At 38.5% G+C, this 14,738-nt stretch overlaps 1 protein-coding gene across 1 annotated transcript; it reads left to right on the top strand.

Moving 5' to 3' along the window:
- The first annotated feature begins 4,453 nt into the window (after nt 1-4,453).
- LOC140679437 (uncharacterized) lies at nt 4,454-6,631 on the top strand. The gene is made up of 4 exons (XM_072914859.1): nt 4,454-4,518; nt 4,709-4,902; nt 4,949-5,058; nt 6,056-6,631. The coding sequence occupies exons 1-4, from the start codon at nt 4,454-4,456 to the stop codon at nt 6,629-6,631; spliced, it is 945 nt and encodes a 314-aa protein (XP_072770960.1).
- The last annotated feature ends 8,107 nt before the right edge of the window (nt 6,632-14,738 follow it).

Genomic DNA, 14,738 nt, shown 5'->3' with positions numbered 1-14,738 from the left:
TATTGGTTAGAAAATGACCACATTTCAATGGTCCAATCAATTTCACAGCCTGACATTGAATTAACGTTGTCAAAAAGTATGTTGTTTCAGAGTTGTATTTGTGTTGGAAAATATTGGTTCGAAAATAACCAAAATTCAATGGTCAAAGCAACGTCAAAACCTGACATTGATTAAATGTCGTCAAAAAGCATGTTGTTTCAACGTTGTATTTGAGTTGGAAAATATTGGTTGGAAAATAATCAAAATTAAATGGTCAAATCAACGTCAGAACCCAACATTGATTAAATGTTGTCAAAAAGCATGTTGTTTCAACGTTGTATTTGAGTTGTAAAATATTGGTTGGGAAATAACCAAAATTCAATGGTCAAATCAACGTCAGAACCTGACATTCACTAAATGTCGTCAAAAAGCATGTTGTTTCAACGTTGTATTTGTGTTGGAAAATATTGGTTGGAAAATAACCAAAATTCAATGGTCAAATCAACGTCAGAACCCAACATTGAATTGACGTTGTCAAAAAGTGTATTGTTTCAATTTTGTATTTCCTGTTGGAAAATATTGGTTGGAAAATGACCAAATTTCAATGGTCAACTCGATTTCACAGCATGACATCAAATTAACGTTGTCAAAAAGTATGTTGTTTCAACGTTGTATTTGTGTTGGAAAATATTGGTTGGAAAATAACCAAAATTCAATGGTCAAATCAATGTCAGAACCCAACATTGATTAAATGTCATCAAAAAGCATGTTGTTTCAACGTTGTATTTGTGTTGGAAAATATTGGTTGGAAAATAACCAAAATTAAATGGTCAAATCAACATCAGAACCCAACATTCATTAAATGTCAAAAAGCATGTTGTTTCAACGTTGTATTTGAGTTGTAAAATATTGGTAGGGAAATAACCAAAATTCAATGGTCAAATCAACGTCAGAACCTGACATTGAATTGACGTTGTCAAAAAGTATATTGTTTCAATAGTGTATTTGTGTTGGAAAATATTGGTTAGAAAATGACCAAATTTCAATGGTCAAATCGATTTCACAGCCTGACATTGAATTAACGTCGTCAAAAAGTATGTTGTTTCAACAGTGTATTTGTGTTGGAAAATATTGGTTGGAAAATAACCAAAATTCAATGGTCAAATCAATGTCAGAACCCAACATTGATTAAAAGTGGTCAAAAAGCATGTTGTTTCAACGTTGTATTTGAGTTGTAAAATATTGGTTGGAAAATAACCAAAATTCAATGGTCAAATCAACGTCAGAACCTGACATTGATTAAATGTCGTCAAAAAGCATGTTTCAACGTTGTATTTGTGTTGGAAAATATTGGTTGGAAAATAACCAAAATTCAATGGTCAAATCAATGTCAGAACCCAACATTGATTAAATGTTGTCAAAAAGCATGTTGTTTAAACGTTGTATTTGAGTTGTAAAATATTGGTTGGAAAATAACCAAAATTCAATGGTCAAATCAACGTCAGAACCCAACATTGAATTGACATTGTCAAAAAGTATGTTGTTTCAATGTTGTATTTGAGTTGTAAAATGTTGGTTAGAAAATTACCACATTTCAATGGTCCAATCGATTTCACAGCCTGACATCGAATTAACGTTGTCAAAAAGTATGTTGTTCCAACGTTGTAATTGTGTTGGAAAATATTGGTTGGAAAATAACCAAAATTCAATGGTCGAATCAATGTCAGAACCCAACATTGATTAAATGTGGTCAAAAAGCATGTTGTTTCAACGTTGTATTTGAGTTGTAAAATATTGGTTGGAAAATAACCAAAATTCAATGGTCAAATCAACGTCAGAACCCGACATTGAATTGACGTTGTCAAAAAGTATATTGTTTCAATTTTGTATTTCAGTTGGAAAATATTGGTTGGAAAATTATCAAATTTCAATGGTCAAATCGATTTCACAGCTTGACATCGAGTTAACATTGTCAAAAAGTATGTTGTTTCAACGTTGTATTTGTGTTGGAAAATATTGGTTGGAAAATAACCAAAATTCAATGGTCAAATCAACGTTAGAACCCAACATTGAATTGACATTGTCAAAAAGTATGTTGTTTCAATGTTGTATTTGAGTTGTAAAATATTGGTTAGAAAATGACCACATTTCAATGGTCAAATCGATTTCACAGCCTGACATTGAATTAACGTCGTCAAAAAGTATGTTGTTTCAACGTTGTATTTGTGTTGGAAAATATTGGTTGGAAAATAACCAAAATTCAATGGTCAAATCAATGTCAGAACCCAACATTGATTAAATGTCATCAAAAAGCATGTTGTTTCAACGTTGTATTTGAGTTGTAAAATATTGGTTGGGAAATAAACAAAATTCAATGGTCAAATCAATGTCAGAACCCAACATTGATTAAATGTTGTCAAAAAGCATGTTGTTTAAACGTTGTATTTGAGTTGTAAAATATTGGTTGGAAAATAACCAAAATTCAATGGTCAAATCAACGTCAGAACCCAACATTGAATTGACATTGTCAAAAAGTATGTTGTTTCAATGTTGTATTTGAGTTGTAAAATGTTGGTTAGAAAATTACCACATTTCAATGGTCCAATCGATTTCACAGCCTGACATCGAATTAACGTTGTCAAAAAGTATGTTGTTCCAACGTTGTAATTGTGTTGGAAAATATTGGTTGGAAAATAACCAAAATTCAATGGTCGAATCAATGTCAGAACCCAACATTGATTAAATCTGGTCAAAAAGCATGTTGTTTCAACGTTGTATTTGTGTTGTAAAATATTGGTTGGAAAATAACCAAATTTCAATGGTCAAATCAACGTCAGAACCTGACATTGAATTGACGTTGTCAAAAAGTATGTTGTTTCAATGTTGTATTTGTGTTGTAAAATATTGGTTAGAAAATTACCAAATTTCAATGGTCAAATCGACGTCACAGCCTGACATTGAAATAACATTGTCAAAAAGTATGTTGTTTCAACGTTATATTTGTGTTGGAAAATATTGGTTGGAAAATGACCAAATTTCAATGGTCAAATCGATTTCACAGCTTGACATTGAATTAACGTCGTTAAAAAGTATGTTGTTTCAATGTTGTATTTGAGTTGTAAAATATTGGTTGGAAAATTACCAAATTTCAATGGTCAAATCGACGTCACAGCCTGACATTGAAATAACATTGTCAAAAAGTATGTTGTTTCAACGTTGTATTTGTGTTGGAAAATGTTGGTTGGAAAATGACCAAAATTCAATGGTCAAATCAAAGTCAGAACCTGACATCGAATTAACGTTGTCAAAAAGCATGTTGTTTCAATGTTGTATTTGTGTAGTAAAATATTGGTTGGAAAATGACCAAAATTCAATGGTCAAATCAACGTCAGAACCCAACATTGATTAAATGTCGTTATCGCTTCATTTCTGCATCAGTTTGGAGGTCTTCCACCTGGAAAACATGAAAGAAAAAAACAGCCGTCGGATCGTCATCGTCATTGGACGACTAACACAATCTGTTCTTCCATGCATATTAATGTTCATATTACACAAATGATTAATGAGATGCACTCTCAACACTGGTATTAATCAATTTTTCAGTTCCAGTTCTTCAGGAGGAAGGTCGACAGAGGAAAGGCTTTGGCGGGCTTCTTTTGTGATTGTAGCAATCTAAAATGGCTGACTTCACATGAGCTTTTTGAGAAAGTTGCGGAAAAAGTTGCAATCTTTTGAGGCTTATTTTTTTTCAATGACATTGAATCAACCTGTAATTTTCGGAATTTGTTACCAATGTTTTAAATGTTCTTTGTCACCTTAACCTCTAAAAGCACAGGATTTCAACAAAAACAAATACTGTGTTGATGTTTTACTCTTTTTACGCCACACAGTATTAAAAGTAAACAAGAGATGGCAGTAAAATCCCATACTCAGATCGAGGGATCAATACTGGTACTCAATGCTACCAATTCTTGCCTGAAATAATATATCTTTGTGAGATTTACTAGAATCAGGTGTTTTTGTAAGGTTTGCTAATACAAAAATTAGGTTTTACTCACTATGATAGTATAACTGTATCACTCAGTATGACAGTTATTGAAACATAACTAAATCGACGTCACAGCCTGACATTGAATCAACATTGTCTAAAAGCATGTTGTTTCAACGTTGTATTTGTGTTGGAAAATATTGGTTGGAAAATGACCAAAATTCAACGGTCAAATCAACGTCTGAACCCAACATTGATTAAATGTCGTGAAAAAGCATGTTGTTCCAACGTTAGGTTTGAGTTGCTCAACGTCAGGACCTAATTCAACAAGTTCTCAACCTTGTATCATAATGTTAATAGTATTCTATCTTTATTTGTCATTATATATCAGTCAACTCATTGGTGTTAATTTTCAATCTATCTGTCACGGCGCGGCCTCGAACCCACAATCCTCCCGCAGCAAGATCCAACACTCTGTCTGGCAGCATGCCAGGACACGCCCCCGCACGCGCCGAGCGCTTCGAGCCCACGCTTCGCCGCAGCTGCAGACTGTCAGCAATCCGCGCACCTGGCAGCAATCAGGAGGACAGCATAAAGACCAATCACTCTTTGGAACATACGCCGGAACGTCGCTAACTCTCTGTAGTAAACATTACGTCTCTGGCTTCCTTCTTGTTGTCCTCGTCCTTGTTCTCCGTGTCCTTTTGTCTTGTTGACTCATGTCCCTTGTCTTCCTCGCAGTACCCGCCTTGTTCCGTGTGCTCGAGCTCTGTACCTCGACCTCCATCCGGATTTTGGACTGCCTCCCTCGATCTTCGACCCTTGCCTGGACACGGACGTTGTCACTTCTCTCCTGCCCTCGACCTCCTGCCTGTCCCCGGACTTCCTTTGTGCCTCGCCCTCTTGGACTGACAAAGATTTCATCCATCACGCACGTACAACATCCTCTTGTATTATTTACATGGTTAATGTCACACTTAGTCCTGCAACCAACACATAGAGTAGCATACACCTCCCACACAATCATCAAAGGTTGCAATAAACCTGGTAACCTGAGCTTCTTCGAGGTGTCGTCTCCTTCCACCCCTCATGTACATAACACTATCAAGATTAAAAAAATATATCAAAATCAAATTACAGGATGTTATTTATGTAGTTTGATCATTTTCCTCGATGGTGTACTAACATCATGTGGTTTATTTTGTACATATGTAGCATCATCTACAAAGATACAAAAAATTGCTATTGCGACATCCAGTGGACATGTTTAGAACAGCAGTTTCTTTCATTAAAAAATTTCAGGTTAATTTTTATACTTAGCAAACTCATCTTGTGGGCCGGATAAAACCTGTTCGCGGGCCTGACCCGGCCCTCGGGCCGTAGGTTTGACACCCCTGCTTTAAGCGTATCCATCTTACTGACTGCTTTACGGTGTCAAAGGTCCTTCTGAAGGTCCAGCATGACCATACCGCCTCCACCTGATGTTTGATAGGCATGTGTCTGTGGACTGGTTGGTTCTGAAGCCGGATTGGAATTGGTACATGAGTTTATTTGTAGAAAAGAACTATCCACCTGTTCATAAACAATTGTTTCCATTACTTTAGAAATGGAACTGAGAATAGAAACAGGCCAATAGTCGCCAGGTTCTAATTTCCTTTTTGAAAAGGGGGGTTGCTGGTAAAATCTTTTGGTCCTTGGCCTTGATCAATGGAGAGGTTTATTATGTGGGCGATGATCGGGACAATGGTGACGTCCCTGAGAAATCTTGATGGGATCTCGTCAAGGCCAGTGGCCTCGTTTTGGTGGAGCGCGCTCAATTTATTAGGCACCCTCGTCAGTTGAGACCATTTCTAATTTGAAATCATTATTGCGTACGCCTCGTTTTAGGTAGTAGGCTTGAGCCTTGAGGCTGAGGTTCGGGAGTCTGGTTTTGAGTTTCTGGCTGCAGCCAGGAAGCTGGTTGTTGAGAATTTTCCACATGTTTTCCTCAATTTGGTCGTTAATGTCGTTTTAAGGATTCAGTCAGGTTTTTAGAATGATTTCTTCTTTTTTGTATTCCCTTTTGAGTGTTGCAAGATGTGATGTTAGGTTATTATTATTGGGCTCAGTTCTGCACTTACGGCCTTCTTTCATCTCCGTAATATCGCTAAAATTCGTTCTATTTTATCCACTAGCGACGCTGAGATCATTATTCATGCGTTCGTTACGTCTCGTCTCGACTACTGTAACGTATTATTTTCGGGTCTCCCTATGTCTAGCATTAAAAAATTACAGTTGGTACAAAATGCGGCTGCTAGACTTTTGACAAGAACAAGAAAGTTTGATCATATTACGCCTATACTGGCTCAGCTGCACTGGCTTCCTGTGCACTTAAGATGTGACTTTAAGGTTTTACTACTTACGTATAAAATACTACACGGTCTAGCTCCGTCCTATCTTGTCGATTGTATTGTACCATATGTCCCGGCAAGAAATCTGCGTTCAAAGAACTCCGGCTTATTAGTGATTCCCAGAGCCCAAAAAAAGTCTGCGGGCTATAGAGCGTTTTCTATTCGGGCTCCAGTACTATGGAATGCCCTCCCGGTAACAATTAGAGATGCTACCTCAGTAGAAGCATTTAAGTCCCAGCTTAAAACTCATTTGTATACTCTAGCCTTTAAATAGCCCCCCTGTTAGACCAGTTGATCTGCCGTTTCTTTTCTTTTCTCCTCTGCTCCCCTTTTCCTTGAGGGGGGGGGGCACAGGTCCGGTGGCCATGGATGAAGTGCTGGCTGTCCAGAGTCGGGACCCGGGGTGGACCGCTCGCCTGTGCATCGGCTGGGAACATCTCTGCGCTGCTGACCCGTCTCCGCTCGGGATGGTGTCCTGCTGGCCCCACTATGGACTGGACTCTTACTATTATGTTGGATCCACTATGGACTGGACTCTCACAATATTATGTCAGACCCACTCGACATCCATTGCTTTCGGTCTCCCCTAGAGGGGGGGGGGGTTACCCACATATGCGGTCCTCTCCAAGGTTTCTCATAGTCATTCACATCGACGTCCCACTGGGGTGAGTTTTTCCTTGCCCGTATGTGGGCTTTGTACCGAGGATGTCGTTGTGGCTTGTGCAGCCCTTTGAGACACTTGTGATTTAGGGCTATATAAATAAAGATTGATTGATTGATTGATTCAGAGTATTTTTTTGTCTCCGTCTTTGATGGCAGCTAATAGGTCCGGATTCATCCATGGTTCGGAGCGGGCTTTCACCCTGCCTGTTTTAAAGCAACCCCATGCATCGTCACAGTGGACCAGGCCCACTCACCCAGTTTGAGGTTGAAATTTTCACCTGAGTATGTTTTTAGGGATCTGGATTGAGTTGTTGTGTGTCCGTTGGCTTTGGGCTTACCTATTTTCCGGGTGCAGAAGGTTAGATAGTGGTCGCTAAGACGGCAGACCGTGACCCCACTATTTTTATGTTAGGCCGGTCTGAACTGAGAATGACACCTATGGTTTATTGAGTGGAATCTCACACCCTTGTTGGTCATGTTGGGTGAGGTTACAGCATTTGCTGCCACGTTGCATATCTGTGTTCAAGTCTCCGGTTCAAATTTTTTCCATGTTGTCCACCCCCAGCTAAGCACTCCTCAAGAGCATCATAGAAATCACTCTGATTGGGGGGTCTACAGTATATACCATCCCTACCAGTACCGGCTTAACGATTCTGATTTGATTTCAGCCCATACAGATGTTTAATCTATGTGTAATGTTACAGGGACCAACATTATTAAATATAATTGATAGATAAAATATCTGCCATGTTTTTAATGAATACTTAGACCTACTACAAACCCTGTTTCCATATGAGTTGGGAAATTGTGTTAGATGTAAATATAAACGGAATACAATGATTTGCAAATCATTTTCAACCCATATTCAGTTGAATATGCTACAAAGACATGATTGGGTATAAAAACAGCTTCCTAAAAAATGCTCAGTCTTTCACAAGAAAGGATGGGGCGAGGTACACCCTTTTGTCCACAACTGCGTGAGCAAATAGTCAAACAGTTTAAGAACAACGTTTCTCAAAGTGCAATTGCAAGAAATTTATTGATTTCAACATCTACGGTCCATAATATCATCAAAAGGTTCAGAGAATCTGGAGAAATCACTCCACGTAAGCGGCATGGCCGGAAACCAACAATGAATGACCGTGACCTTCAATCCCTCTGACGGCACTGTATCAATAACCGACATCAATCTCTAAAGGATATCACCACATGGGCTCAGGAACACTTCAGAAAACCACTGTCACTAAATACAGTTGGTCGCTACATCTGTAAGTGCAAGTTAAAGCTCTACTATGCAAAGCGAAAGCCATTTATCAACAACATACAGAAACCCTGCCAGCTTCTCTGGGCCCGAGATCATCTAAGATGGATTCATGCAAAGTGGAAAAGTGTTCTGTGGTCTGACGAGTCCACATTTCAAATTGTTTTTGGAAATAGTCGATATCGTGTCATCCGGACCAAAGGGGACGCGAACCATCCAGACTGTTATTGACGCAAAATTGAAAAGCCAGCATCTGTGATGGTATGGGGGTGCATTAGTGCCCAAGGCATGGGTAACTTACACATCTGTGAAGGCACCATTAATGCTGAAAGGTACATACAGGTTTTGGAACAACATATGCTGCCATCTAAGCGCCGTCTTTTTCATGGACGCCCCTGCTTATTTCAGCAAGACAATGCCAAGCCACATTCAGCACGTGTTACAACAGCGTGGCTTCGTAAAAAAAAGAGTGCGGGTACTTTCCTGGCCCGCCTGCAGTCCAGACCTGTCTCCCATCAAAAATGTGTGGCGCATTATGAAGCGTAAAATACGACAGCGGAGACCCCGGACTGTTGATGGACTGAAGCTCTACATAAAACAAGAATGGGAAAGAATTCCACTTTCAAAGCTTCAACAATTAGTTTCCTCAGTTCCCAATCGTTTATTGAGTGTTGTTAAAAGAAAAGGTGATGTAACACAGTGGTGAACATGCCCTTTCCCAACTACTCTGGCACGTGTTGCAGCCATGAAATTCTAAGTTAATTATTATTTGCAAAAAGAAAATAAAGTTTATGAGTTTGAACATCAAATATCTTGTCTTTGTAGTGCATTCAATTGAATATGGGTTGAAAATGATTTGCAAAACATTGTATTCCGTTTGTATTTACATCCAACACAATTTCCCAACTCATATGGAAACGGGGTTTGTACACTGTGTTTTAATGTTGGTCATTATTAGACTTAGACTTGGAGAGCCAATTGTTTTCTGAGGTGGTACTTGATGAATAAAGTTTGAGAATCACTGTTATAGACCTCGGGGCCAAACTTTTCCACTACTGTGGGGCCCACTCAAATATTAACAGTGATTTAGTAATCTTACTCTTCATTGAATCATATTCAATGATTATACATAAGCTACTTACAGTTTACAACCTTTTTAAAATGGTATAAAACTATGTTTTAATCACAAAGATTATTGTTTATTTAACACAAAAACCGTAGGCTTAGGTCATGCTGATTAGAAAAAGAAGTACTAGCCAAATATACTGCAAAAAAAGGCACTCAGAAAAAACTGACAAAAATGTTATTTACACACAATTATTCTGTGCTAAAATAAACACAATAAATTAATAATAAATATATTTTAAAATAAACTGTCAAAAAATTAAAGTGCAAATGACAAGTTCACCACTTTAGTCTTCATTTTTGCGCTGATGAAACTTCTCTATGACCGGTCACATCATCCAATGTGACTCATGATCTGGTTCGGCAAGTCATTTAAAGTGGACCACAAGATCTTTGTTGAGCCGCAAAAAATCTCTGTTCCTCAGCTGTGTTTCGAATGGGCCGCAGCGGTGCAGGTGGTTGGGTGTGTTGTCTTCCTCCCAGAGGGGCGTAATTAGGGATGATGTTCGAAACCGGTTCTCCCGGTTGTTCGATAAGAAAAGAACCGATTCAATGGACTCAAATCCCTTTTTTGAGAACTGGTTCCCGTTATCGAGGCCACTATAGTAAAAAAAAAAAAAAAGAGTTGGTTCTTCATTCGAATCCCTGGGAACGAATCCCGTCCCACAGGAAATGCCCTGTGGAACATCACAGGAAATGACGTATGATTAGGCGGCAGATACAGAAAGCAGCAAAAATAATGGACCGGAAAAAACGCCTCAAGGCATGGCTTCATTTTACAAAAAAATACGACGAGGAAACGGCAATATGCAATCATTGAAAGGCTTCGCTCTCATGTAAGGGGGGGGGGGGAGTACAACAAGCATGTTGAAACATGTTCAGGCCGCACATAACCTGAACGTTCGAGAACCGTGTCGTGTCTTCAACACGTGGAGAAGCAGCGACAGAGATGACAAAGCACGCCCCTCTTCCTCTGCTTCAACCTGCAGCCCCAGTTCCAGTGATAGTGCCGGTGAGTAACTAATGTTAACTGTTGCCGGTTAATTTCCATATTTGCTCACTTGTAGCCTTTAGGCTAAAATAAGGTTACCTCTTATGTCAACCAGGACTGCAGTAATGTTAGCTAGACTAACGTTACCTAAGCATAGTCAGTGGCTAACGGTAACGTTAACGTTAGCCTTTTTGAATGTGTCTGATAACGTTAACGTTATCTTGTAGCCTACACCACTCCAGAGTTTGCAGGTCTGTCTAATAAACTAGTGCTTTCATTCTTTCTATAGTTTATTTCGTACATGAACACACTTACAGCATAACACATCACAGTTTCATATCATTTCACTTTACATCATGTCCGAAAAGGAGTAGGAAGAAGCAAAGCTTATTTAATCCTACCCCTTTCCCACTTCAGAGCGTTTACAAATATATACATCATTTACTGACCTTTTTATAACAAAATAACATCTGTGAATTGGTATATACAACAGTTTTGTAATATGTAATTAATTAATTCAGTCATTATTAATATACTGAGATGAAGAATATCTTATTTCCAAGAAGGTTGAAAGTATTTCTCATAATTCTTCTTTGTACTTTGTAAGCACTATTCATTTGAACCTCTTAAAGTGGATCATATCAGTACAATGTTTAACTTCATTACTTAATCCATTCCATCATTTAATTCCACATACTAATGCTAAAGACTTAATAACAGACACCCTAGTCTTCACATTCAGCTAATTTCCCCCCTAATTCTATGCTGTGTCTGTCCCTCATTTTCCCTCAAGGACAAGGATGTGCAGTCATTCCTGGAGGAGGCCACACTGATGGACCCCAGAAGGTTTAGATACAGACTGGAGGAGGATGTTGTCAAACCTATCTGTGTGTCCAAGCTAGTTCCACGCCAAGTGAACGTGTTTTTCCCACCGTTGGCGACGCGATTAGCAAAGCGCGGGTCAGACTTGATCCTGAAAAAGCAGACATGCTAATTTTTTGGAAGAAGAATTGTTGATTGATGACTGTGGCATTCTTAGTGTCATAGGGTGTGGAGTTAGTATGTTCCAATAGCTGCAGAAGTGCACTTTTTGGAGGGCTGTATTATTTTCAGTTTTGTGCCCAAGGGACTGATTTTATTTAACACTATATTATTATTTATACACCTATAGTGATCACAGAGACAGGTTGTTTTTGTGTTACTGTATATATTTGTTTTTCTGAAAAATCCCACTTAATATACTTTGGGTAACAGCAGTCAATATTTATTTATTTATTTTATTTATTTTTTTCTTATAAAATAAAAGTGAGTTTTTGTTAAACCAAATATTGTGTTTTTTCCATATACAACAACCTATCTGGATTCGATAAGAGAATCGATAAGGAATCGGTTCGATAAGAGGATTCGATAATGGGCTCGAACTCGATAATTTCTTATCAAACATCATCCCTAGGCGTAACAGAACCTAACTGAGACTGTGATTCTCAAACTGTGGCTCCATCTAGTGGTACGCCAAAGAATCACTTGATTAAAGTACAGTTGTTTTGTTTTGTTTTGTTTTTTTAACAAAGTGTTACTGTTCAAATTGTGTGTCAATGGCCAAAAATATTAAACAAACTCGTTAAATAAAATCTCTGCCTTGTTTTTAATGAATACTTAGGCTATTGTATTTTAATGTTGGTACTTATGGTAGTACTTGGAGAGCCATTTTATTTCTGAAGTGGTACTTGGTGTTGCTCTAAAGCAGGGGTGTTAAACGTGCAGGTTTTATCCGGCCCACGGGATAAGTATAAAAATGAGCCGTCATTTTTGAATGAAAGAAACAGCTGTTCTAAATGTGTCCACTAGATGTCACAATAGCAATCATTTTTATATTTGTAGATCATGCTACATATGTTAAAAACAATAAACCACATGATATTAGTCGAGGAAAATGGGCAAACTACATAAATAAAATCCTGTAATTTAATTTTGATATTATTTTCTTATCTTGAACATAACTTGTTCTGAAAGTATAAATAACGACAAATAAAGTTGGAATACTATTAACCGCAACATGTAAGTGTAAAAAAAAAACCCAACAACATTATGATTTGTACATATTTCAAAATGTGCTTGTTCTATTTTTAAACAAAGAAAACAATCTGAAGTTGTCTTTATTTTTAAGTTATCGTGCCGTGATTTTACCAATCCGGCCAACTTGGGAGTAGATTTTTCTCCATGTGGGCCCCGATCCAAAATGAGTTTGACACCCCTGCTCTAAAGTAACATTACTCTTATTTGAGTACAATTTTTGGCTGCTCTACTCAGCTCTGATTGGCTCCAGCTTTACCGTGAGGATATGCGGTACAGAAAATGTATCATCATGTGAACAGCACAATAAAACAACACGGATATTTGTGAAAACAAACTGGACAATATCGACGGCTTTGATAAAGACTAGGGTTGTACGGTATACCGGTATTAGTATAGTACCGCGATACTAATTAATCATATTCGGTACTATACCGCCTCTGAAAAGTACCCACGTTGTCGTCACGTCATGACATTGCTGGTTTACAAGCAGGCGAGCATGTTCGGCAGTGCACAATCACGGAGTACTTACAAGCAGACTCAGTGTGTAGACAGAAAAGGGAGAACGGACGCATTTTGGCTTAAAAACTAACGATAAAGGTGAAGTTATAACACTGAAACGCCCTCAGGAGGAGGTGCTTTAAGAGAGTGGTCCCCAACCTTTTTGTAGCTGCGGACCGGTCAACGCTTGAAAATTTGTCCCACGGACCAGGGGCGGGGTATGGTATTTTTTTTTTATTTTTTTTTTTTTGTCATAAAGAAATACAATCATGTGTGCTTACGGACTGTAACCCTGCAGACTGTATTGTATTGATTTATACATTTTTTTGTGCAGCCCGGTACCAATCGGTCCACGGACCGGTACCGAGCCGCGGCCCGGTGGTTGGGGACCACTGCTTTAAGACATGGCTAGCTAACAAGCGGCTAAAGTCTAGCCCCATCACTAATCCTCGTCTCCATGGCGACAAATAAAGTAAGTTTCTTACAAGTATCATCCCTCCAGGACGAGGAATAGCTAAACATGCTTCACTACACACCGTAGCTCATCGGTGTCAAAATGTAAACAAACGCCATTGGTGGATCTACACCTGACATCCACTGTAATGATACCAAGCACAGGAGCGATACTACTATGATAACGTCGATATTTTTTGGCATCACAACATCTTCTTTAAAATGTATATTATGTTTATAAACTCAGGTAATATGTCCCTGGACACACGAGGACTTTGAATATGACCAATGTATGATCCTGTAACGACTTGGTATCGGATTGATACCCGAATTTGTGGTATCATCCAAATCTAATGTACAGTATCAAACAAGAGAAGGATAAGTGATTATTACATTTGAACAGAAGTGTAGATAGAACATGTTGAAACAGTAAGTAAGCAGATATTAACAGCAAATGAACAATCCATTTTTACAGCTTGTCCCTAATAACTTTGACACAATAATAGGATGATAAATGACACAATATGTCACTGCATACGTTAGCAGACTAAATTAGGAGTCTTTGTTTGCTTGCTTACTTACTACTAAAAGACAAGTTGTCTTGTATGTTCACTATTTTATTTAAGGACTAAATTGCAATAATAAACATATGTTTAAAGTACCCTAAGATTTTTTTGTTAAAATAAAGCCAGTAATGACATATTTTGTGGTCCCCTTTATTTAGAAAAGTACCGAAAAGTATCGAAATAATTTTAGTACTGGTACCGGTGTTGTACCGAAATCGGAATTTGTAACTCCAGGGGGCGATGTTCCCATGGCGTTTGTTTGATGGTTAAACGGCAAGCCCAAAGAGGAGGCGAAGAAGAACGCTTGCGTAAATGGCGTAAACTATCCTTAATGCTGAAACGTCAGTTGTCAGAATTTCAGCATTAATAAATTACACATATTCTGGAAATCAATGACTTACTTTCATTATAGTATGAGTCCATTGTTATTATTAATGCTGAAATTCTGACAACTAACGTTTCAGCATTAAGGATAGTTTACGCCATTTACGCAAGCGTTCTTCTTCTCCTCCTCTTTGGGCTTGCCGTTTAACCATGAAACAAACGTCATGGGAACATCGCCCCCTGGAGTTACAAATTCCGATGGGTAACAGGTTTCGGTACAACACCTGTACCAACATATTGGTATCGGGACAACACTAATAACGACAAATGGGATATTTGGACCGACCCCATACACGCTCCCCGTCCCCCCAAGCGGTCGCCAAACGCGGCCGAGCCGTGCGTAATTACGCATTACGCACGGTCG

Source organism: Nerophis lumbriciformis, linkage group LG15, assembly GCF_033978685.3.
Source record: "Nerophis lumbriciformis linkage group LG15, RoL_Nlum_v2.1, whole genome shotgun sequence".
Lineage (NCBI taxonomy): Eukaryota > Metazoa > Chordata > Actinopteri > Syngnathiformes > Syngnathidae > Nerophis > Nerophis lumbriciformis.
Note: the sequence above shows the minus strand (reverse complement) of the source record. Positions and strands in the feature narration are given on the sequence as shown.

What these genes read in the sequence shown, in the direction of transcription:
- LOC140679437 (XM_072914859.1), top strand. Translation starts at nt 4,454, where the DNA reads ATGCCAGGACACGCCCCCGCACGCGCCGAGCGCTTCGAGCCCACGCTT. An exon ending in CTTCGCCGCAGCTGCAGACT is followed by an intron (nt 4,519 to 4,708) that starts GTCAGCAATCCG and finishes TCTTCCTCGCAG; the next exon opens with TACCCGCCTTGTTCCGTGTG. An exon ending in CGTCTCCTTCCACCCCTCAT is followed by an intron (nt 5,059 to 6,055) that starts GTACATAACACT and finishes ATGTGATGTTAG; the next exon opens with GTTATTATTATTGGGCTCAG.